Source organism: Notamacropus eugenii, chromosome 6 (assembly GCF_028372415.1).
Source record: "Notamacropus eugenii isolate mMacEug1 chromosome 6, mMacEug1.pri_v2, whole genome shotgun sequence".
In the NCBI taxonomy this organism is placed as follows: Eukaryota; Metazoa; Chordata; class Mammalia; order Diprotodontia; family Macropodidae; genus Notamacropus; species Notamacropus eugenii.
This window is the reverse complement of record NC_092877.1, coordinates 14,889,006-14,913,893: the sequence shown is the minus strand read 5'-3', so window position 1 is coordinate 14,913,893 and position 24,888 is coordinate 14,889,006. Positions and strand designations below refer to the sequence as shown.

Here is a 24,888-nt window from a genome sequence, read left to right as displayed (position 1 = left end):
AAAACTAACTCTAATCTGAACAGTTCCTTTCTGGTTCTGTCCTTAGGCTGTGTTCTGGGAGTTGGTGCACTTGTGGCTTAAATGGAACATTCCATCTCCTGCCTCTTTGTCTTTGCCCCAACTGTGCGTCTTGCCAGGAATGCGCCACCTCCACCTCTTAGAATCCCTAGGTTGCTTCATAGCTCAACTCAGGCACCACCTTTTCAAGCACTGGGGGTACAAAAACACAAAATGAAATCGTTCTTGCCTTTGTCCTAATTCTACAAGGGGGCAGGAGTGACAGGTTGGAGGAGGAGAATGCTGCATACACAAGTGAGTGCAGTTGAAAAAATAGACAGAAATATAGATGGACAAGTGGACAGATGTGGAGATAGATGGACAGGTAGATGGTCCAACAGGTAGACACACAAATGAATAGATGGATAGATAGGGTGGGCATTTATTAAGTGCTTTCTACATGTTAGGTGTACAAAGTGAAGTCATTTCAAAAGTGCTGATATATCCCAAAAGGTCTCCTGTGGAAGGTGATCGTTGAACTGTGCTCTGGAGAGAAAGAAGCACATGTTTAAAAGGGAACTGAGAGAGGTAGGACATGCAAATAATAATCAGTGATTCCTTTTTTTATCTTTACCATCCTGTCTCCACATCCAGGTGAAAATCGAATTGACCTTCTGGCTGAAGTATGGGATCATTTCTTCACTGAGACCCTCCCGACCCTACAGGCGATATTTTACCCTGTTCAGGTCAGTCTCATTAGATAAATTCAGCATACAGTAATTGTGACTCTTCTTTCCACTGCATCCAGGTTGCGTAGTAGTAGTAGTAGGAGTAGTAGTAGTAGTAGTAGTAATAGTAGGAGTAGGAGTAGGAGAAGTAGCAGTAGTGGTAGTGGTAGTGGTAGTAGTAGCAGTAGGAGTAGTAGTGGTAGTGGTAGTGGTAGTAGTAGCAGTAGGAGTAGTAGTAGTAGTAGTAGTAGTAATAGTAGGAGTAGGAGTAGGAGTAGGAGTAGGAGTAGGAGAAGTAGCGGTAGTGGTAGTGGTAGTGGTAGTGGTAGCAGTAGGAGTAGTAGTGGTAGTGGTAGTGGTAGTGGTAGTAGTAGTAGTAGCAGTAGGAGTAGTAGTGGTAGCTAGAGCACTGGACTTGGAATCAGAGAGACCTGAGTTAGAATCCTTTCTTAACCATCGACTAGTGATCTGACCTTGATTAAGGCACAACTCAACTTTTTCATCTGTAAAATTGGCATAATTAATAGCACCTATGTCCCAGGGTTCTTGTGAGGATCAAGTGAGATAACAGTAGAGCACTTGGCAAATCTTAGAGTATGCTATAAATGTCAACTGCCATGATTATTGTTATTTTTATTATTAATTAGCTGGAGTCTGTGAGCTGCAAATTAGTTGTGAGCTGTCAGCTTTGGGTATTTTGTTATCTTTCTAGGATCTCTGCAGTGCTGTTTTCATTAAACAGCTCTGACTCAGAAGGGAATCGATGCCTAAACTATCTTTGACTACCCACATCTGTAGCATTTCTTTGACTAGCCACATCTGTACAGTTGGATGCTGGGAGTTCTGCCTCCCTACCCAGTACCCTTCACCACAGGAACAAGTTCAGTTCTCCTTGTTTCAAATAAATTGTAGAAGGGGAAGATTTGATTCTATTGTGACTTTTTTTTAATCCTTGAAAAGTTACTTATTTTCCCCCTAAACCATGAGACAGACACAGTGTTTGCTGCCAACCTCAGGGTTCTTTTAGAATTAAGATATTTGCGAAGCCTTCTTTCAGTATGATCCAAGGATAAACTTGCTCAGCTTTAGAGTGATCCCAAAGTGGAGCTGTTTCTGAAAGTAGTGAATTCCTTATCCCTAGAGCACTGGGGAGACAAAACCACAAAATGATATATATGTGTGAGTACAGTTGAATAGATAGAAATGCAGATGGGCAGGTGTGGAGAGAAATGGATGGACATAATTTTCAGATGTCATAGAGAGGCCTCTTGTTGAATGGGTGGCTCTGACATCCCTCCTAACCATATCCCCAGGCAGAGGAGATGGCTACCTTCGTAGGCGGTTTGATTTAAGAGCCACTTTTGGTGGGGGTTAGAGTGTGAGACTAGGAGGTGGAAATGGTGCAAGGGACTCAGAGGACCACGGTGGGACATCCTGCCCTTGCACATCTGATGAAAGCCCAAAGCATTCTTGGTACAGAGAAATGGGAGCTCTGCTTGTATGGGGTATGGAAGAAAAAAGCATTAGAACCTGTTCCTAGGTGCAAGTCTCAACTCTGGCATTTTCTACCTGAATTCAGGTCTTGCTACAGATACATCCCAGCAAGTCTCTGTCTCTTCATCTATAAAATGGAAGTGAAGACTTACACCCCTCTACTAAAGTCCTACCTTAACGCTGCTGTAGGCTCCCTGCTTAACTTTCATTTGCATTTGTGAGCTGGATCCCTAGAACTGCTATTTCAGTTTCTAGAGGAAAGATCTGTGGGTCTTCATATCTAATACTGTAGCTTATGAGCCCCCACCAGTGTACTTCCCTTTGACAGCCATCGGATACAATTAGCTTGATGTTAGGGGATACTTGCTAACCATTGGAGCTGTCCAAAAGTACAGTTAGCTGCCTTAGGAGTTAAAGGGTTCCCCTTCACTGAAGGTCAGTTAAAAACTAGATGAGGCAGGGCTAGTGGGACCCTAGACCAGGTTATTACTGAGAATGGTTCAAAACCTTAGATCAGCTGGTCTCCTTGACCCCAATTTATCTGGAATTTGGGGGTTTTCTTTTGTTACCAGAAATGTTTTAGAGGGATTTCTTGTTCAGTTTTTGGTTACACAAGTTGGTCCCTAAGGTTCCTTCCTGCTCAGTCTCTGGTAATGACTTTGGGATCCATGAGAGCTCTTCAATTACCTGAGAAAAGGTGTTAGAGCCTATATAAAGCTTTTCTCGATCCTTCCTGCCCCCCAAATGTTGACATCTATTCCCTCAATTTTATTTATTTGTTCATTCTTGGTCTAGAAATGTGATTTAATTGGTATAAAGAACTCCAAGTATGGAAACTCCTTCCATGGGTACAGATCAGAAATTGGTGTATAACATAGAGGGTTGCCTGGCACATCTCCTGATTTGTTTTTCCTGTCTGAAAAGTTTTGTAATTTTGTCCAGACAAGGAACTCCCAGTTGTGGAAAGTCCATCCACAATGCTGATGATAAAGATAGGAAACTGTCGGACAGTTATGCATCTAGAGAGTTGCCTTGGGCACAGGGTTAAGTGACTTGCTCAGGGTCTCCCAGCTGGCACATGGCAAAGGCAGGACATAAACCTAGGCCTTCCTTAACTCCAGGTCTGGCCTCCTGTCCACTGTGCCTTGCTGTCTCATATTACTTTGATCTCTTGAATTACTTTGTGTTTATTTATTCATATTCATATATTGACATATATTGATTCCCTATGTCAAGTACAATGGAAGGTCCTTGAAGACCAGTTCTCCCATTTTGAGATTTGGGAATCTCCAGTGCCTAGCACCGGGGGGACACTTTATAAATGTGTGTGGAAGTTACTTGGAGAAAGGGCTTTTTCTCGGCATCAGTGGAGAGACGTGTCACTTTCCTCCTCTGTAAGATGAAGGCAGTGGGACACAGTGACTCCTAGAGCCCCTCACAGCTCTGACTCTACAGTGTCATGAGGGAATGCCTGTTGAAGCTCCCCCACAGGGCTGCTTTCAAGGAAAGTACTTTATCAATGCTTACACACTCATCAGTATAATGGAAAGAGTCCTGGCCGTGGAGTCCAATCCCTGCTCTGACTGTTGCTGCCTGGGTAACCATATTTATTTAACCTCCCTGGGGCTCAGTTTCTTTCTCTATAATAGCTAGCATTTGTGTAGTGCTGGGCATGTAAAACACTCTACACATATCCTATTTCATCCTCAAAACAACCCTGGGAGATAGTACCCTTATTATCTCCATTTTACAGATGAGAAAACTGAGGCAGGTTGAGGTTGAATGACTTGCTCAGAGTCGCAGAGCTAGTGAGTGTTTGAGGCCAGATTTGAACTCGGGACTCAGGACCAGCACTCTATCTACTGAGCCCCACCTGGGTACCTCTATAATGAGAATGTGAGCTAGATGACCTTCGAGGCCCTCTGCAGTTTTAGAACTGTGATTCTGTAAACCTGCAGTAAAGTCAGTGCCCTGGGAAAGAGCATGGGCCTTGGAATTGTAGGAGGCGGGTTTGAGTCCCCGCTATATTGTTCACTACTGCGTGATATGATAATAAGCATTGCTCCATTTCTCTGAGCCAGGGCTGTTCCTTTGTGGGCAGGATGGGGTGGCTGACATCCTGCTTGATGCAGAGTTAGGAATGCCTGGACTTGAACTCTGCCTCAGGCACAGACCATCTCCTTTCTTTTGGGCCTGTTTCCTCCTCAGTGACATGAGAGAGTCAGATGACTAGGGTTCTGAGGTCCCTTCCAACTCGGTCTACGATCCTCATCATTAAAATCTCATGTGTATTTAATAAAAACATTTGCTCTTTATCTTTTCTCATGCCTAACCAGGAGATACTGGAGTGTCCTTTGGGTAAGAGAGACATTTATGTGTTTTGGGTTTGTTTTTTTTTAATAAGAAAGGAGCCTAAAACCCTGGAGGGATTTGATGATTTGATGACTCTTTATGGCATTTTTTTGAAAGCTGTTCCTAGCTTAGCATGAGATTTCTTCCCATGGCTGGGTGCTCCTCAGAAGGGCTGCAATAATCTTCCAAGGAACGAATAATTAACTAGTTTAGAGGTCATGTTGCATGAGCTGGGTGCTCCCGCCCTACTATAAAACGATTCCATAGCAAAACCCAAGACCAGAGTTTTCCTGCAGAAAAAGAGTCAAAGTTAAAGCCTTCTTGCCTCTGGGGAATCAAGGTGGATGGGGGAGGGTGTAAGGGAGAGTGGGTCCTTACAGCCAAACCTTCTGCCACAGCAGGATTCATGGTGTGGAATACTGGATATGATGGCACCCCTCAGGTTCAGCAAACACTGGAGACACGGGACACAATTTTGTATCCTCCTCCATCTTTTAATAAATCTTAGGTCTTCAAAAAAACCATAAATGTAATATTTAACATGGACCCCTGAAGCCCTAAAGGCAACACTTTAACCTTTTTATAGGTCAAAGACTGTAACCATTCATGCCCATCCTAAAACATATGAAGAAAACTAGGTGGTTCCAGGAACCCAGCAGCAGGAAATAACAGGAACCAGCCAGATCCCCCAGGATGCCAGAAGTAATGTGGCACAGCGGGGACCTTGGAAGTGAGGAATACCTGGGCTCAGGTTGTCCCTCGACATAGCCTGGTGGTGTGACTGAGAAGATCGTTTGAGCTCTCAAAGAGCTCTGGTTCTGAGGTCAGAAGACTTGGGTTCGAATTCTTTTTTTGCTTGCTACCCATGAAACCTTGAACAAATCACTCAGCCACTCTGGGCTTCAGCCTCCTCTCTAGTAGAATGAGTGGGTTGGACTTGATAGCTACTGAGGTCCCCTCCAAATCCCCTTCTGTAATCCTGTGATCCAGGCCAGCCTCCAGAACTGGAATACAGATAACTTGCTGATCTTTATCCAAGGAGGAAGTTTTCACAGTGATAAAATCACAGGTCTGGGACCCCCCACCAAGAGAAATGCACCAAAAAACTGCCAGATCCTACAATGAGATTATCTGGTTAACAAGAAGATAATCCAGAAAAATAACACTGAGTCAAATCAACGTTTCACATATGCTTGTAAGACAGGCCAATTCATCATATCATTAAGTATCTACTCTATCTTAAATGCTGTGTTCAAGAAAAATTTGGCATGTTGAGAAGTCAGCCCAAGTCAGCAAGAATTTAAGTGCTGACCATGTTTTAGAAACTGGGCTAAGCTCTGCAAATGCAAGTGGAAGAAAAGAACACCAAGAGACCTGGGTTCGAGTTCTAGCTTGGCTCCAAACCCACAGTGCCATCTTGGACCAGTCCCTTCATTCTCTGGACTTCAGTTTGGTCGTGTGGAAAGCACATTAGCTTTTAAGTCAGAGGATCTGGCATCAGATGCCATCTCTGTCGCTCCCTTGGTGACCTTAGTCTCATAACCCTCTCCCAGTCTCAGTTTCCTCAGCTGAAACACAAAGGGGTGGCCTCTAAAATTCCTACTGGCTCTCAGTCTGTGATCCCAGGACCCTGTGCCAGTTCTTTGGAGTACTAACGAGATATGAAATATGCCACTTTCCAATAGTTGCTTCTGTGAAAAGATCCCCAAAGAAAGAACCGAATTGAGGTTCTAGCATGGAATTCTGGTGACATCATTCAGAAATCCTAGGCTTTCGCGATCATTTGCACATCGCCAGACCCAGGGGATCCAAGAACTCTGTTCTCTTGCCTTTCTTTCTTCTTTTCCCACTATTATTTTTGCTGAGAACCTAATAGAGTTCGACAGCATCTCTACTTCCTTCTTCTTCTCCCATTTCTGTAAGCCTCATGTTTCATCTCTAGCTTGAACCACAACCAGTACCTCTGTGAGGGGTACACACTGAAGTTGGCCCTGGGATCCCTTGGACTTTCAGGTTCCCAGAGCTGATATCCACTATGCCATATTATTGGTATGTCCTGGGGCAAGTCTCACTCTCTGGCCACAGTTTCTTCATCTGTAAAATGACGGATTTGGGCTGGATCGTCTCCAAACATACTTCCAGGCCTCCAAGTCAGTCATGGTGTTCGGAAAGTTCTTTGTGATGGTAAAAACTATGTCAGAATGTACAAACGTATTTCTGTGAGTTATAATCGTTGTCATTATCCATAATTACCTAAGTGCGATTATGAATTATAATAACGGTTTTTATTACTAATGCCTTCCCCTGGCATCTACACAGATAACCCCCCCACCTGCCTTATCTACTGCGCACAAAGCGTTGTTCTGTGTGGTAAGAATTCTTGGGGTTTTGTGATAACATCTGATCTCCCCAGGAGAGGTTTAGGGTGAGGTAGCATATAGATTAGTTTCCTCAGAACCAAGTGAAAAACTAAACAATGAAAAGAATTTTCCTTCTTTTAAAATCTCTTGACGCCTTCCAGCTGGGGTCTCGTACAAAGAGGCCCCTTCACTGGCCATGTTCTGGCTCCCAGAGTGGGGACCTTCTCTTTGCCACTGTTGTACCCTGCCAGGTTTTAAGTTTGATCTGAGCTGTGGGCATGCAAGAGCTCTTCTTTCTTTTTTAACATGGAGATGGGTGGGTGTCAGTGAAGCACCTGCTGTATACTGAGTTTCATGAGTCGTGCATATCAGGAATATTAGGGTCCTGCCCTCCGGAAGCTTCTAGGGTCACCTGGAAGAGGCATCAGGCTTATTCCCTGATAAGTAGGTAGAGGTTGGACTGCTCGACTTCCTCCGTATGCTTTCTCCTGCCTCTCTGCCCTTGCCCAGTAAGTGCGTCTCTCCTATCTGGAATGCTTTCCCTCCTCACCTTGGAACCCCCATCTCTCTTTAAAGCTTGGCTCAATGTCTACCTCCTTGAAGAGACTTTTGCTGATTCCCCAAGTTGTTAGGGCCACCGCCTCTTGTATTTATTTTGCATTTACTTCTCTCTCCCCAACCCCTACATGAATGTAAGATCATTGAGGGCATAGCACTTCGTCATGTCCTCAGCTTGGGCACCTAGGTGGCACAGTGCATGTAGCATCAGGCCTGGAGTCAAGAAGGCTCATTTTCATGAGTTCAGATTTGGCATCAGACACTCACTGACTCTGTGACTCTGGGCAAGTCACTTTACCCTGTTTGCCTCAGTTTCCTCATCTGCAAATTGAGCCAGAGAAGGAAATGGCAAACTCCTCCAGTATCTCTGCCAAGGAAACCCAAAAAGGAGCCATGAAGCATTGGGCACAAATGAACAGTAGCAGCAGTTCTCAGTGTCCAACCTAGACAAGAACAAATCAGGCCTTTAATGAAGGCAATTATAAGGAAGCAAAGTTAGACCTCCTACCAGTGAGAGCCCTCCTAGAGGGAATTGGGTGTCTGGGAAGCAGTGAGTTCCCCTTCTTTGGAGGTCTTCATGCAAAACCTGTCAGGGATGTCATAGAGGTTAGGGCCTGGATTCTGGTGCCCCTGAGGCTTTCCACCTTTGAGATTCCATGAGTCTCTGAAGCACACCAGTAATCAGGAGTAGACCAATAGGAAGGACCACATGATGGAGAAGGTATTGAGGGCTCTTAAGCACTTGGAGAAGAGAGAGATTCTCCCAGCCCAGGTGATGAGGTGGCTGCCCAAAGGAAGTGTCACTTGACCTGACCAAGGCAAAGGTGCTCAGAGCTGAGAGAAGATGGTGGCGCTTCCCAGACTGCCAAGCAGTTATAGGATGTAAAATGCTTCCTTAAACCACAGCCAGCTTGGAGAAGATAGAACCACTTCTGATTTCTAGGTGGCACCTCGCATTTCAACCTGGGTTTGAAGGCTGGATCTGCTGTGATACTGTACAAATCATTTCTCCTCTCTGTGCCTTAGTTTCCTCATATGAGCATTGAAGGGATCAGACCAGAGGATCACTGAGGTTCCTTTCGACTTGAACATTCTTTGATTCTGAAGCTCTGGTTTGGTTTTGGGAGGGAGGGAGGGGAGTCATGAAGATAGGTGAGGTGAACTTTAATGACAGGTCCTCTTCCTCATTTTCCCTGACTCAGCAACTGTGCCACCCTCTCCCTGCCCCTGCCAGATTGGTAAGGTCACCCAAACATCACCCAGATCCCTTTTGGCCTGAGTCAGAGCTTCTCTTCTGTGATAGCCTAATGTCCAGGATCTTCTTGGGGAAACCCTACTCCTGTGTCATAGAGGGAATGTGACCCGGCCCATTCGTCAGGGAAAGGAGCTTAGGGAGCAGTACTTCTGGCCATCAGTAGGGACCATGTTCCCTGGTTTTCTCAGGGTCACAGATTTAGGGCTGGAAGGGACCTCAGAGGTCTTGGAATCATGGATCTAGAGCCCCGAAGGACATTCTAGGTCATCTCTCTAGGCATTTTAAGTGAAAGAGAGGCTCACAGAAATGGGGGAAAAAAAAAACTTGCTTAGTTACCACAGGAATCAGGGGCAGCGAAGAGACTTGAATGTGGGTCCCCTGACTCCCAGCCCAACACTCTTTCCACTGTGACCCCCAGCTCTTCCTCTGTGTTCTGTTTGGGGTCACTTTCCCTTCCCTTCTCCCACCTGTCTGTCTTCTGCCTGCCTGACCACCTTGACAGCAGCTGCTTGTCCCATCATTCTCTCCATTACACACCAGTTCTGATGGTCCCTGAGGGTGGACAGCTAACTAGTCCTTAATAAGGACTTCTGGAATGGATTGGAGTGAATTGGAAAGGAGTAGGAGGGGATGGGGGAGATTGGATGAGGATGGAGAGGAGTGGGTTGTCACAGAGAAGGAAGGAGGAAAACAGAGTGGAGGTACATGGGATCCAGTGAGGTGGGATGGATTGGACTGGCCAGGGATGGAGTACAGGAGAGTTGCACATTGGCTGTGGAAGATTTCCTTTTTTTGGTGAAGGTTTACCTTCTTGCCTTTCTGGTTCCCTCTCTTCTCCAGGGTCAGGAGCTGACAATCCGTCAAATTGCCCTGTTGGGCTTTCGGGACCTGGTTCTCCTAAAAGTAAAGCTGGAGGAGATGCTTCCTGTGGGACAGACCAAGGTCCCGTCATCCATTGTCCAGATGCTGCTCATTCTCCAGGTGGGTCTATGTGTGCCATCCGGGCCCGGAGTGGCAGGGTCTAGGCAAGGAAGCAGGGTGGCCTCCCTGGACCACTTGCTAGCTCAGAAGTCACTTTGACCTCTCCATGTTCTCATTCACATATGAGCTGGGCTAGGCTGGAGATACTTCCAGCTCAGGAATTCTGGGATTCTGTGTCTCTTATCATTGTTGAGCATGGTGCCAGGCACTTGGACATAATCAGTGTTGTTTTTGTGCTGTATTTAAATACCAGTCTGTTATTCCACCCAATTAAGCACTTTCTCCTAGCCCAATAAATGTTGTTTAAGCACCTACTCTGTGCAGAGAGCATTTGTGCTCTATAGTGCTGAAAGAGATAAAAAGTACAGATATGAGAATCCTTACCTCAGTGGATTCAGAAATAAAGTTTAGAAGGTCATAAGTCAAAGACTCTCAAATCTCGGGCTACAAGGGACCTTGGAAGACACTGAATCCAAACCCTTCATTTTATAGAAGAGGAAATGGAGGCAGATGGAGATGGAGTGACTTGCTCAGGGTCAAACAGCTTAGCAAGTATCTGAGGAAGGATTTCAGCCCAAGCCTCTCCAAGTACCTTCACCACTGTGCCATGAGTCTTGTGCTCTCCAGGGATAGACCAGGAGGATTGGGGACTTCTCTGCTCCCCATTTCCCTTTGCATTAAAAGACAGGGATAATAGGTCATTCCTTGTCTCCTTGGAAGGAGATTAAATCACGACAGAACAAGAAGGTTCTGTATTTTCCAGGGGGGCGGGCCTCCCCACAGGAGCCCCAGCTTGATCACTGGGTACCTCTCAGAGACGTTGGTGTCCTTGGTCCCTCTCACCACTGTTCTTCTTCTAGGCTTTCCTGCCAAGCAAGCTCCCCCTCCCTTTCTGAATGGCTTGAAAAATGGCTATGAGTAGTCTAGAGTTGGTTGTCAGGGTCTTTACAATCTCTTTTCCTAGGGAGTAGGGGAGGGGGTGTCCATATTTCCTGGATCAATAGGTGAAAGTGTGAGCCTGTTCCCAGTGGGCTCAGTCATCTGCTGAAAAGCTGTTTGGACAGGGTTGGCTTCGGGGAGTCAGAGGACCAGGTTCCAATCCCAGCTTTTCAGCTTACTATATCTGTGACCTTGGGCGAGTCTTTTGAGACACACACACAGGCACACACAGACACAGACACATACAGACAGACAGACACACACACATACACCCCTTTTGACACACACACACAGACACATACAGACAGACACACACACACACACACACACACACACACACACTCACCCCCCCTCTCTTCATAGTAGGAAAGGACCTCGAAGACCATCTACTCTTGTATCTAAATGACAAAGTGTCCTCCAGCCTTGCTTGGAAGACCACAGATGAAGGGGAACTCTGTCATTTTGGGATCATGGCCTTAGGCCAAGACTAACCCCACTTCTTTCCACCTCTCACCTGCTGCTCGTAGTTCTTTCCTGTGATGCCAAGTGGAACAAGGCTAATCTCCACACGTCGGCCCTTCAGACACTGACTTACCACCCCCTTTAGTCTTCTTGTTTCCAGGGGGCTTGATCTAGAAGCCCTCCAGCAGCCCCGTCTCCCTCCTAAAATGGAGTCGTTGGATGACAAGTGCAGCCAGCCTTGGGGGCTATCCCTTCCTTCTGGGCCTAAGCTTGCCCTCTCTTTCTTAGGCAGTTACAAAGAGCAGTGGGTAAGTGCTGGAACCAGGGAGATGCGAGTTCATTTTGCTTGTTGATTTGTTTCAGTCTGGTCGAAAACTCTGTGACCCATTTAGGGTCTTTTTGGCAAAGATACTGGAGGGTTTGCCATTTCCTTCTCCAGCTCCTTTTACAGATGAGGAAACTGAGACAAACAGAGTCACACAGCTACTAAGTGTCTGAGGCTGGATTGGAATTCAGGTGTTTCTGACTCCAGACCTCTCTCTCTATCCAGTGCTGCCCCTCATTTATTCCATATACATTAAGTACCTACTGTGTGCCGCACACCATGCTTACTTAGCTGTGCCACCCTCTGTCTCTTCATCTGTAAAATCCAATAAACATTTATTAAGCTCCTACTACATGCCCCACACTGTGACATGCTCTGGAGGTTCCACTGATAGAAAGATCTCTCAGTCCAGTGGGGAGGACAAGAGCACCTACCTCCCAGGGTTGCAGGTAGCATATTTCAAGCCTTGAAGTGCTATATAAATCCTGGTAATTGTTATTAATATTCGTAAAAGCTAATATTCATAGAGCACCTACTGTGTGCCAGACTGTGTGCACAGCACTCTACAGTGTATTGCCTCATCATCATCCTCATTGCTACCCCAGCCTCCCCCTGAGCTCAGAGCCCACCACCACCCCTAGCTCCCTTTCAGAGAAGCCCTCCCTCCCTCCTTTTCTATCACAGCAGATGCTTGGACTTTGCAGGTCTCCATGGGCCCTGTCAGCTCCAGCGTCTCCAGCCCTTGGCCTTCCAGTCTCGCTGTGACCAGGGAGAGGCCTAATGGGGCCGGTGGCCTGTTCCTGGCACTCTGAGGTGTTTCCAAGAAGTGAAGCCACTGGAGAGGAGGGCCTTTCCACCCTGGGAGGCCACAGAGCAGGGGCAGCCCCCTCCAGGGCTAGCTGACACTTTCCCAGCCTCAGCTCTGGCTCCTCTCTCTGGTTTCTCCTTTCAGATCATTGAGCATTTCTTTTCCGTAAGGTTTCTGTGTAGGCTAGGGGTAAGGGCAACAGCTGCTGATGAAGGGGAAAGCCATTTTAGAAATAACAAAGGCAGTAAAAGTGACTGAAAGCGATTCCTGGGCCTGAAAACCAGCCAAGGTGGTTTTGTGGTTGAAAGTGCTCTCCTGAGTAGCACCTGAGAAGATGAGGCCTCTCTCCTCCCCCACTCGATGAGTCCCTTGGGAGGGTGACTCAAGGAGCGGCAAAAACTGGCCTTGGAGGCTGTCTGGTGAAACCGGCAGCTGAGTGCTGGGCGAGCACCCACCACCCCCAGCATCCCCAAGGTGGGGTCATCTAGCCTCTGTTTGAAGACCTCTGGGGACAGGAAACTCCCTATGTTCCAAGAAGTTAGTTCTATTTAAGGGGAGTCCTGATGGTAGCAAAAGTTTCACTCTAGAAAGTCTGAGTTGGTCTTTTTACAGCCTAGACCAGAGCTTTTAATCATGGACCCTGGGGCCAGAACAAGGCCTATCCCTCGTTCAAACTATGGAGCTTTATCTACTTGGACATCCATCAACAAACGTTTATGGAATGTTTACATGTGCCAGGCTCTGTGCTGGGCGCTGGTAATAGAGAAAAGTGAAACAGCCCTGCCCTCAGGAGCTTACCTTCTCTCAGAGGAAACCGCATGTTATGTACTTAAGTATATCCAAAATAGATAGAAGAGGAAGGGATGGGATGGGATGGGATGGGATGGGGAGAGAATGTGGAAAGGGACCCTTGAATTGAGCCTGCTAGTTGCCTGCTGGCTGGCTGGTTTCCCTCCGGCTGCCCAGCACAAAGTCCTGGACTTGGATTTACATCTAGACTCTGGTACTTACCACCTGTGTGACCCCAGGCAGTTCATTAACCACTCTGAGCCTCAGTTTCTCCATCTATAAAATGGGGATCATAATGCTTGCTTTTCCTACCTCACAAGGATAGGAGGAAAGTTCTTGAATCATTAGATGAATATGAGCATTAAAATGACCACAGGGTTCTGGTGAGGGCCCCGGAAAGATAAAGGATATAAAGTGATTTCTGAACTTAAAAGGACTATCATTATTATTGCCATCATTATAGGTTTTGTTATAGGATTATAGGTTTAACAACAGATGGGAATTTAGAGATCTAGTTCACCAACCTCAGAATTACAGCGAAGGGAACCGAAGCGCAGAGACTTGTCCAAGGTCATATCTTTAGTAATGTCACCATCTTGGGGATAGTATTTATGTTTCTGGGACTTCTCACACTATCCCATAATTTCCCTTTTGTCTTTCTCCTTCTCGCTCCCCCCCTTTTCCCCTTGTGCTCTCCTTCCCTCATTGGCCTTGCCACATACTCTTTGTCCCTACCCTTTTCTAGTAGCTGCATGACCTTGAAAGGCCATTTTCCTGATCATGGACTTAGTTTCCTTATCTGTAAAACGCAGGAGTTGAACCAGCTGGCCTTTAGGTCCCTTCAGTCTCATTATTGTCTTTGTATGTGTCTTGTACATACACATATACGTACATGTAGTCATGTTCCTCCTGGCTCCCCATTAGAGTATAAGCTCCTCATGGGCTTTTGTCTGTATTACCAGATCTCAGCATGTTGCCTTTCATACACTCAGCGATTACTAAGTGCCTGTTAATTGACTGGAGAGACAGCATGATGTGGTAAATGGGAGCTCACCTTGGGATCAGATTCCCCCTTTAGCTTTGATTGTGACAGTGGACGAACAAACCACTCACAGCTTCTTCCTCCTCCTCTGTCAATAATGGGGTCAATGCCACTGGTCTCCAGTGGCTTGTTTTAGGGCTCAGCTGATGTAATGTGTATAAAGTGAGGGCATAAAAGGTGTAAAAGAGAGTGTAAAAGCTTTGCCAGCTTTTAAAGCATTCTACAAATGCCTAATGGTAATGGAAGCAGTGATGCTGGTGGTTGTTGGGGGGCTGGGATTGAGGTGCTGGTATTCCCATCACCTCCCACAGCACTTTGCACAGAGTAGGTGCTTTAAAATGCCTATTGACTTGAATTAAAGTCAGAGAAAGCTGACTGGGAGGACTTAGTTTCTGTTTCCTGGTCCTCCAGAGTCTTGCTTTGTGATGAGAATGAATTACTTTCCCTCCCCCAGCCACATTTTCCACAGCTATACAAATGTGGCTGCCTCTGACCGGCTGGCTGAGCTCTGCTTAACTTTTGCTTGCTTTGGGTGTTGTTTTCCAGAGTGTCCATGAGCCCACAGGTCCCAGCGAGGGCTACCTGCAGCTGGAGGAGTTGGTGAAACGGGTTGTGTCTCCCTTCCTTGGCACCGGCAGTGGGGACCGAGTCTTCTCGAGTGCTGCTTGTGCACTGGGTAAGGGGTGCAGCTCCCTGGCTGCTGGAGCCATCCTCCTTGGTGTGTGTGTGGGGTGATAGTGTTGAGGTAGGTCCCGGGTGGGAGTGGCCCAGAGATTCTGATGGTTGGAGGTGCGCTGGGTTAGAAAGGGGAGGTGGGTATGGTCACAGTGCTACTGCTGGGAGCGGATCCATCCCAAGTCTGGCTCAGAGCAGTCACTCATTCTTCCTGAGCTGTGTCACAGGGCGTGAGACTAAAGGAATTCTTCCCCAGGGACTGATGGCAGAGCTATGGCACTGTGTGTGTCTTATTGGCAGCTTGACCATTGGCTTTGATCTTGGCCTTGGCCTGGGTGCTTAGGTTCCCAGTATCAAGCACTGGGATGCTCTCTCTGCCTTGGCTGTTCCACCCCATAATATTCATCCAACATTGCTGACCTCCTCTTTCATAGTGCTTGTTAAAGTTTCTGTGTTTGGACTTAGTTTTCTTCTGCTTATCCCCAGAGGACAAAACTAGGAGAAAGAGGAGCAAAATTCTTGAGAGGCAGATTTCAACCGCATATAAGTAAACAAGTAGTCCTGCCCCAGAATGAGATGGGCAGCACTGATCTCAGGTATTGGGCTTCCCATCCATAAAAGAGGCTGGATGACAAGGACATTGTTAAAGGAATTCCTGCTCAGGTCCCATCTGGGCCAGATGAGCTCTGAGGGGACTCTCTGGTGGTTTACAGTCCCCTTTTAAAGCCTGGATTTGTAATCTGAAGACCTGGGGTGGCTTCTCAAGTGTGTGGATTTTGTCAGATCTGAAACTTCTGGAGGCTTCTGTTTTCTTCTCTCCAGCTCTGAATCTGATATTCTTTGGTCTTCAGTGAGAGTAGTCTTGAAAATGGGCATAGATAGGAGCTCACTGCACCAGCCAAGGTGATTAGGAAATGGTGGAGCCTATTTCTAACCTTATCTATAAGTAAAGGACTCAGAGAGGAGGATGTCAGCAATCACTAGAACTGGAGACAAAGGTCAAAGGACACAGGACTATAGATCTAAAGCTCCCAGTGTTCTTATGGGCCACTGAGTCCAACCCCATTGTTTTTAAAAGGAGGAAACCAGAGGCCCAGGAAAATGAAGCCACCTGCCCAAGGCTGTGCACAGATGACCTTAAAAGTAACAAGGGTGGAATTCTGATTCTGTGTTATCTCTGCTATGCTCAGATGTTGTAAAGGAGTGGGCATGGGAAAGGTAGTAGGGTGGAGAAGGGGAATGCAGCCTCTGCCCCAGACTCAGGAGGAAGTTGTTGTCCTTTAGGCCTCTTTTATCAGAGGTAGGCAGGACCCGTCCTTGACAGTTTTCACAGTCTGATTCATGTTCCTCTGGAGACACCTCCTTACTTGACCACCATAACCACAGACGACAAGATGCCAGGCCCTGGCTTGCTCCAGGTTTCGTGGTGCAGTCAGTCTGTGCCCAGACAGGCACTTCAAGAGAGTAGCTAGCTGCTCTGTCTTCTTCAGATCCTTGCTGGCCTGGCCTCAACGGGATCAACCACCATGTTGGCTGGGCCTCGGGCTTGTTACTACTGGTCCATCCAAGTTGGGAGGGGTGGGTTTCCAGAGAGGCTTCTGTGGTAGGTAGTGGTCAAAGCACTTGTATAGTTTTAATAGCCTGAGGACATGGGAGGGATTTCTTCATCATTTGTGTGTTGCTAAAGACAAGAGTCCATTTAGAACAGGGGTTCTTAACATTCTTTGTGGCGTGGACTCCTTGGGCAGTCTGGTGAAACCTATGGGTACCTTCTCACAATGATAATTTTAAATGAATGAAATAATAAAATATGTAGAATTACAAAGTAAATTAATCATTTTGAAATAGTTATCAAACTTTTTTTTAAAATTCATGGACCTGAGGTTAAGAACCTCTAGCTTAGAAGGTAATGAAAAAATTCCTCTGGGAGGATGGAGGAGGAGGGGTGCAGGGGAAAGGTAGGCAATGTAAAAAAGAAAACATGGCACTAAGAATGTGCTTCTTAAAAAAAGAAGTCAACGTAGTAGGGATGAGAGGCCTTCACCAACACATTAGCTAAAAACATGTAGTAATTAACATTTTATTAATAAAAATAATTAGCATTTACAGAGTGCTTTACAAAGCATTTGATAAGTATTATATCTCATCAGATCCTTACAAGCACCCTTTAAGGTAGACGCTATTATGATCCCCATTTTACAGTTGAGGGAACTGAGGCAGATGGAGTTAAGTGACTCACCCAAGGTCACCAATGATCAGGTCTTCCTGACTCAAAGGCCAGAGTTCTGTGAGCTGCCCCACACAATGTAGAGCTTCCCCTGGGACCTGTTCTCATACATTGCTTGTGGATGTGACCCAGTATTTTGATGACTACATAAACCAGAGGGAATGTCTTAACTCTCAAGAGCCTAGTTTTGAATATCTAGTTCTGCTGCATAACCTCGCTGGGCCTGTTTCTAGATCCACATCAGTTTCCATTTCAACAAAGTGTGGAGGTTGGAACAAACAGCCTTGCATAGGTAGATATGACCTTAGGCAAATCAGTAAAAAAACCTCAGTGGGCCTCAGTTTCCTCATCTGTAAAATGTGGGAATTAGAATAGAGAGCCTGCTAGGCCCCTCTGGCTCTCAGTCCTTTGGTCTGTGGAGTTTTTCCTCTTGCCAGTGGCTCAGTGCCCACTTTGAAGTGAGACCTAAGGGTTTCAAAGGGACACAATAAGCCCTGCTCAGCAGGGTGGCCCAGGCGATGTGTGTGTCCCCTGCCCTTGGTCAGCTGTGACTGTTTCCGGGGAATGGAGTGGAGAAGAAAGGAAGCCCTTTACCATCTTTGGAGATCGTGGCTCTGGAGCTGGAAAGCATTTAGTCCAGGCCTCTTATTTTACAGATGAGGAAATAGAGTCACCGAGAGAGAAAGTGACTTGCTCAGAGGTCATCAGTGACAGAGCCAGGATGGAGAAGCAGTCCCCCAGCTCTCAGTTCAAAGGCACTTCTTTCCATTTTTAAAATAGGGGAGGAAAAGACAAAAAAAGTTTCTCTGAGTCACTTTGAAATCCTTGAAACTCTGGCTCTCTCCCTTAGCTTCGTTGTAGAGATTCCCACCCGCAAATCCAGGCGCCCTAAGCTCCATTTCTCCTTCACAAAAGCCCCATGTACCCGTTCCCCTCCATTGTCTTTCCTGATGGCTGGCTGGGTATTTTTCTTTTAAAGGAAAGCAGCTCCATCCAGATACGATGACATTTTTTTTTATATGACAAGCAGTCCATTTGTCTCTACCTACCAGAAATAGTGACTGGAAAGGAATGCCCCACTATGGGATTGGTGAGAGCCCTGACAAAGGCGGCATTGTCCCCAACCCAGCCCTGTGGAGAGGAGCCATTGAGGCTAGGAGATCAAAGGCCTGGGAACCCTGAGTCCTCCACAAAGGGAATGAGGAACCTATCCTTGGATCGCGCCCTCTTCTCTGGGCCTTTCAAATGCCCTGGAATTTTGGACCCAGTGTGGTGTAATTAATTCCCAAACCCAGCAGGGCATCTGGGGTGGGAGGGTTGGAGGGAGGCCCTGTGGGAAAGGGGTGAGAAGTGGTCTGGAAGCAGGTATAAGCAGAGCAAAGGGGGCACAAGCAGGCACCTTGGGCCAGTGGCCCTTCCATTTTGGATGCTTGTTAAGGAGAGAGCGCTAGGGACACAGGGGGACACATCAGCCACTCAGACCTGGTCTCTCCTGAAGCATCCTAGGCTCCTTTTTGTAGAGAGGAGAGGAAGAGGGGGAGAGCAGAAATGAACTGATATCCAATGGGCGCTCTGGCATCTAGGCATAGCACAGACCTGGCTCAGGGCTTTTCTTCCTTCTATCTCATCCACATAAGCTGGAGTTTTGTTTATAAAGAGCCCAGAGCCCCAGAAAGGCAGGGGGGAAAAGAATTGGGAGGGAAAAAATGGAAAATAAATGGAGAAAAAATTTAAAAAAACACAAAATAGTGTAGACCCAAAGAACATATGGGAAACATGCCAACACCAGGATGATGGTGTCAGTGACTGTGTGACCTTGGACAAGTCCCTTAACCTCCCTCGGACTTAGTTATTTCAGCTTTAAAATGAGGTCTTTGGACTAGGTGGTCCCAGAGCCCCTTTCCATCTCTAAATCTATAATCTATGATGCTAATATAGTAACGATAATTAATGACATGTACATAGCACCTTTCCTCAAGGAAAAGTGATTGAAGACCAGAGTTTGAGCGGACCAGTCAGTCATTCACTTAAGTGACTCTTGGGCTCCTGAGATCATAGGTTTAGAACTGGAAGGGATTTTAGTGATCATTGAGTCCAGAAACAGACTCCGATAGGTTAATTAGTAGCTCCCAATTATATCGCATCTGCTAGGTGCCAGGCATTTTGCTAAGTAAGCACTGTACAATTATCATATCACTCGATCCTCACACCAACCCAGGGAGGTAGGTGCTGTTATTATCCCCAGTCTACAGAGGAGGAAACTGAAGCAAACAGCAGTTAAGTGACTTGTTCAGGGTGGTACAGCTACTAAGTGTCTGAGGCTGGATTTAAACTCAAGTCTTCCTAATTGTAAGTTCAGTGTCTGTTCCCCACACAAGATTCACAGACAAAAACAGAAACATCCATGCTCTTAAGGAGCTTATATTCTGTCAAGGGAGATAACACATTCATGGAAGTATGTAAAAAATAAACCTCTAAATGAAGATCATTAGGAGGGGCATCAGGAAAGGCCCTCTTGCAGAAGATGATTTGGAAGGAGCTTTGAAGCAAATTAAGAAAATGTGGTTCAGTGAGTATGATTTTGGAATCAGAGGGCCTGTATTCAAATCTAGATTCTGCTACTTACTGCCAGTGTTGACTTGGCTCAGTTGCTACATTTTTCTGGCTCTCAGTTTTTTTCTTGGGATGGGAAGAGGGAGAACAACTCCATGATCTCTAAGGGCCCTCCCTGGCCCTAAGCGTGTGATTCCATAGCTTGAGATGTGTCCAGACTCTCTCAGACTCAGTCATAGGAACCAGCACAGATCATCCCCTCTGTAAGCAGAGGCGTGTACCACCCCCTCCCATGTTAAGTGCCTGTAAATGGATATTTAGCCAACATATAGCCTGTGTTGGTTGAGTTGGGAGGGTCTCTGATACGGGGGAGAAATGCAAACTTGAGCTACATGCACTCCAGCCCCTGTTGCTCTCAGAGGCTGAGAGAGAAGGAAGGTGGAATGAAAAGGGCCATGCCTTCCATGCCGGAGATAGGATACAAAGCTCTTGACAGTCTAAAACAGGCTTGAGCTCAAGGTAAAATTTAATGATGCTAAATGCAAATTTTAGGTTTAGAAAAAACTAATTTCACAAGTACAAGAGGCAGGGATGTGGTCAGACAGTAGTTTGCCTGAGGAAGATCTGGGGTGTTTTGTGTTTTTTGAAATTGCCAATTCAGCATGAGTCAGTAGTGTGATAGGTTGGCCAACCTAGGATGGAAGCTTAGGCTGCCTCTGTGACTGGCAGGGTCGTAGGGTTGTAGACTTCAAGCTGGAAGGTTCCTTAGAGGCCTTCGTATCCACTCCCCTCATTTTATATACGATGCTCCTATGGCCCAGACACACGCAGCCAGTAGTTGTCTGAGGCCGGATTCAAACCCAGGTCCTCTTGGCTCCCAAGTCCAGAGCTCCATGCACTAGGGAAAAACTCCAGTGTGGAATATTGTGCTTGGATCTAGGGGCCATGTGATAGGTAGAATATTCATTGCTGAGCAGGAGGGACTCCATAGCAGGGCAGCCATGATGATGCTAGGCCCATGCCATGAAGAGCCATTGACCAAAACCAGGGTATTTTACCTGAAATATTTGAAATCCTGACATGTGGAAAAGGAACGAAAGGTTACAAAGACTTGTCTGGGGTAGGGAGCAAGTAGGCATCCGTGGCAGGATTTGAACCCAGGCCCCCTGATTCATTCCAAGGCCATGTGCCTCCTTTGACAGCAGAGTGACAGAAGAGTCTCAAAGCATGAAGACAGCTGGGTGGGCCTTCCACCTGAGGGCAGTCAACATCCTCAGTAATGTAGGTTTAGAGGTCTTCTACTTTGAGATCACTTCATCCAGCCCTCCCATTGTAGAGATGAAAAAACTGAGACCACCAGGAGGGGAACAGATAGTAACAGAATGGCCTGAGACAAGATTTGAACTCATCTCAGTTCCAAAGCTGTTACCCTCTTCTCTTTCCTAGGCAGGTAGGTGGCATCATGGGTAGTCAGTGAAAGTCAAGACCTGAGTTCAGATCTAGCTTCGGATTCTAATTAGCCGTGTGACCCTGGACAAGTCACTTAACCTGTTTGCCTCAGTTTCCTCATATATATAATGGGAATAAAAGTACTTCCCGCCCAGGGTTGTTGTGAGAATCAAATGAAGTCATATTTATTAAGCCCCTGGCATGTAGTGGGTATCATATAAATGTTAGCTATTATCATTATTACTATTTTCACTATACCATGTTGCCAGAAGAGGAATGATAGTAACTGTATCCTAGAGTTGGAAGAGAAACCACAATTGTTGGATCCTCAGATTCGTTCCTGAATTCCACATACCCTCAACACAGGAGGCTCTTTAATTCAGTATTCATCCACCAAACATTTATTAAGCACCTGCTGTGTGCCAGGCATTATACTGAAGAGACACAAAGAGTACAGTCTTGTTCTCAAGAAGCTGAACTTCTACTGAAAGACCCCGTAAGGCAGGGACCCCCACCTTCTGCAATGACACCTCTTCTTTTTCTCCTCCAGCACGCCGACATTCTCGGGCCCGCCCTAAGGTGACTGTCCTGAACTACTCGCAGGCAGCAGTGACCCCCCGACCTCTCCACGAGATGGCCTTGACTCCCCTGACGGAACAAGAGGGGGAGGCATACCTGGAAAAGTGCGGCAGCATCCGCCGCCATACTGTGGCCAATGCCCACTCAGACATCCAGCTGCTTGCCATGGCCACCATGATGCACTCTAGCATGGGGGAAGAGGCTGATGGCAGTGACAAATGCCTGCTCCTCCCACCCAGCTTTCCTCCCCACCGGCAGTGCTCCAGTGAGCCCAACATCGTAGACAACCCCGAGGAACTCGAGGAGGGGGTGGCAGATGTTCAGGAGCATGGGGAGCTCAGCTGTACATCTCTCAGCTGAGCCGCTCCCCTTGGCAAGGAAGGTGTCCCAGGAGGAGAACCCCTAGGCAAGCATTTCTCAGTGGCCAGAGATTACACCAGAAAATCAGAATGCTTATCCTTCCATCTAAGGAACATTTCTTTATTTCACTGACCATGGAGATTTTGGAAGCAAGCTGGCTTTAATTCTATCCTTGAGGTCACATCCAGATACCAGGACCTTCACTTCTCTTTGGGGATACTGCCTCTGCATCCCCTTCTGACCCTTGTCCTCCCTATTTGGACCAGCCATTACCTAATATCTTGAAGGTCCAATTCCAAGCACCTCCTGGCCTGAGTCTCTGGATTCTAATCCTCTGGCCCAGGCAGCCTCTTCTAACCATCCCAAGGCAGTTCCCTTCAACAGTGAATTCTCCTGGGCTGCCAGGGGTATTTCTCAATATGTGTGGCATTATTCTAGCAGAGGGTGGTTGAGTGGACCTTGGTCACTTGATTGACTGTACCAACAGGTACATTTTCCTTAGAGTGATCTTTCTGGTTGCTTTTGAAGCAAAGGATGATGGGAAACATAAAGAGGAGGAGGAAGGAGACAGTTAACTTACCTCCTGTGTTGGGAACGGGGAAGATGAGAAGACCCTTAATCCTCAAGATTCCAAATGAAAGGATGGCATCCTAGGAATGCTTTGAATCTGGAGCATCTTGTTTTGTGTGTTTCATATGTAAAGTAAGAGTTACCCCCCCAAAGTGGGGCAGGATGGAGTTTATGTGGGTAGTATTTCAAATCCAGTCAAGAAGGGTGCTGGGACTGGGACTGTGGGACCCAAATAGTTTCTCCTTGGGAACCCTTGTCAATACAAAAAACGTGTGTGTGTGTGTGTGTGTGTGTGTTATGTGTGTGTGTATGAGTATGTGAGTGAGACGGAGAGAGAGACCAAGGTCTTTACCTTCTTAATTCAGACACTGACCTTTTTTCCCATTTTGAGTGAAAATGACTGCCTGACAACTGTTAGACTATTCCTGGAATTGACTTGAATTTTTAAACTTGTGTATAGTTCATTAAAGAAAAGTTGTTTTGTTTATTTGTTTGCAAAGGTTTGCACGTAGAATCTTGCACTTTTCATCTAATGTCTTCAAACTGGAAAGAATACACCACCTCCTCTCCTTACCTTCCCTACAACTAGTGACTGCAAGAGTATTTTAGGGGCAGTGAGACCTACAGAAGCCATGGCTCTTCAAATTAAAGGGAGCCTCTGGGTGCTGTTTTAGTAGCTTACGAGGCACGATCCCTACCCCATCTCCCCGTATCCCCTCAGGTCTTGTGGATGAAAGGCTGGTCCTGGAGTCAGGAAGTCCCATCTTGGATACATCCTAGCTTTTGATGATGGGCAGATCACTTGAACTTTTCATTGACAGTTGTCCAAGATGAGTTGCCAATCTGCATCTAAAGACATTTCTACCCTGAGAGTTTCTCCACACTGATGAAAGGCTAGGCCAGGAGACATTGGGGGGAGGGTTGCCACCTTGCCTTATGGGTTAATATTTCACCCTTTGTAGGAGAGAGGAGACAGAAAAGGGAGAAACTCATTCTCCGTGGGTCAGGAAAAGCATCCACTTCCGGTGGACACCCGAAGTTGTTAGACTGGCAGACCAGCTGTTGTTCCCCATTTAGGAGAAGAGCATTGTGTGGATGTGAGTTACTAGTCTTGTAATATTTCCATCATTAAGGCATCTCTATTACCTGCAAACCCCCACCTGCCTTCTCCCCTTTCGCTAAATGTGTTGCCCTGTCCAAAACCCCCTCAGATGGCATGATCTTCCCTTGCCCCACCAGAAGCTTGCTTGGCTCTTGCCAGTCTGTTGAAAGCATTTTTTTAAAAAAAATAGTAGAAACACAAGCAGACCTGGCTTCATGTGGACATCAAGCCAGGGGGAGGTGGTTAGAGCCACCAGCGGGGAAGAAAGGATCTCCTGAGGTGGAGGCCCTGTACATCACCTCTGTCATCGGCTGATGGCATCGAGGAAATGCAATGATTTATACGCTTTCTCTGCCGTGTAACTTTGTTGTCATTTAGAAACTGTTGGTTAAAAATTGCTTAATTTAAAATGATGTTTTTAGTGACTCTTAGACTGTGAGGAGACCTCGAGTCATTCAGCCCAACCCACCCCTTTCATGTCAGTCACTTTTTTTTCCTTCTATCCATCTTTGTAATGAAAGATAAATTTTCTGAGTGAAATCTTTGAGAACTCAAAGGAAAGGTTTTTGCAAACAAAATCTGTGTTTGTGACCTGGTTAGGCTTTGTAAACTGAGCAGTACCCACTCGCAGTCAGAAAAGTAATAAATTGTGCCTCTGAGAACCCTTCTGTTTTTTGGTACATTTAACTGATGGTTGCTGCCCGCAGCATTGTTTACGCATCAAACAAAAGTCAAATACATTCACCCTGGAATTGTGCTATAATGTACTTTTTAATTATTAAGGCGAAGGATCTGTTAAAATACACACAAACAAAGCCGTGGTGTGAAAGAAAAAGCCATCGGTTACATCCATAAGCCATTAGGTTATGAACGGAAGTGTTCACAAGGAAACAGTCCACCAAATCCTATTTGCTGATGGGTATGAGCTAGTTGGAGGACTTTACCCTCAAACTATACATGTATATAATTATATATAATATATCGCTATACTATATTATATAAAATTATATGTGTGTCATTCTGTGTACGTTAAAGATGTGCTCATGTATTGTAGATAGGTTAGCCTTCAGTCTCGTAGCAGGAATGATATCCTTAGTGGGATGACTGTCAGTTTCTCCATGATGGAATGAGAGACCACTCCCACTGTATTTGCTAGAATTTTCCTATTGTCGACAGAAGCCAAAACAACTATAAAGTCCAGGCCCGGGAGCCAAAAGTCTTTCAAGTTGTCTGTTTGTTGTGATCCCCAAGTAGATTCAATAAACACCATTTTGTATTTCGGA

General features: G+C 46.3%; 1 protein-coding gene across 5 annotated transcripts in view; it reads left to right on the top strand.

The window, feature by feature from the left end:
• Nucleotides 1-24,888, top strand: part of PRR5L (proline rich 5 like) — a 110,211-nt gene extending 85,323 nt beyond the window's left edge. For all 5 annotated transcript variants that reach the window (XM_072619120.1, XM_072619122.1, XM_072619121.1 and 2 more), the window contains 4 exons: nucleotides 652-743; nucleotides 9,585-9,725; nucleotides 14,637-14,766; nucleotides 21,545-24,888. In XM_072619120.1, the coding sequence (XP_072475221.1) occupies nucleotides 652-743; nucleotides 9,585-9,725; nucleotides 14,637-14,766; nucleotides 21,545-21,933 (752 nt within the window). In that variant the 3' untranslated portion in view covers nucleotides 21,934-24,888. The remainder of the gene's footprint in view (nucleotides 1-651; nucleotides 744-9,584; nucleotides 9,726-14,636; nucleotides 14,767-21,544) is intronic.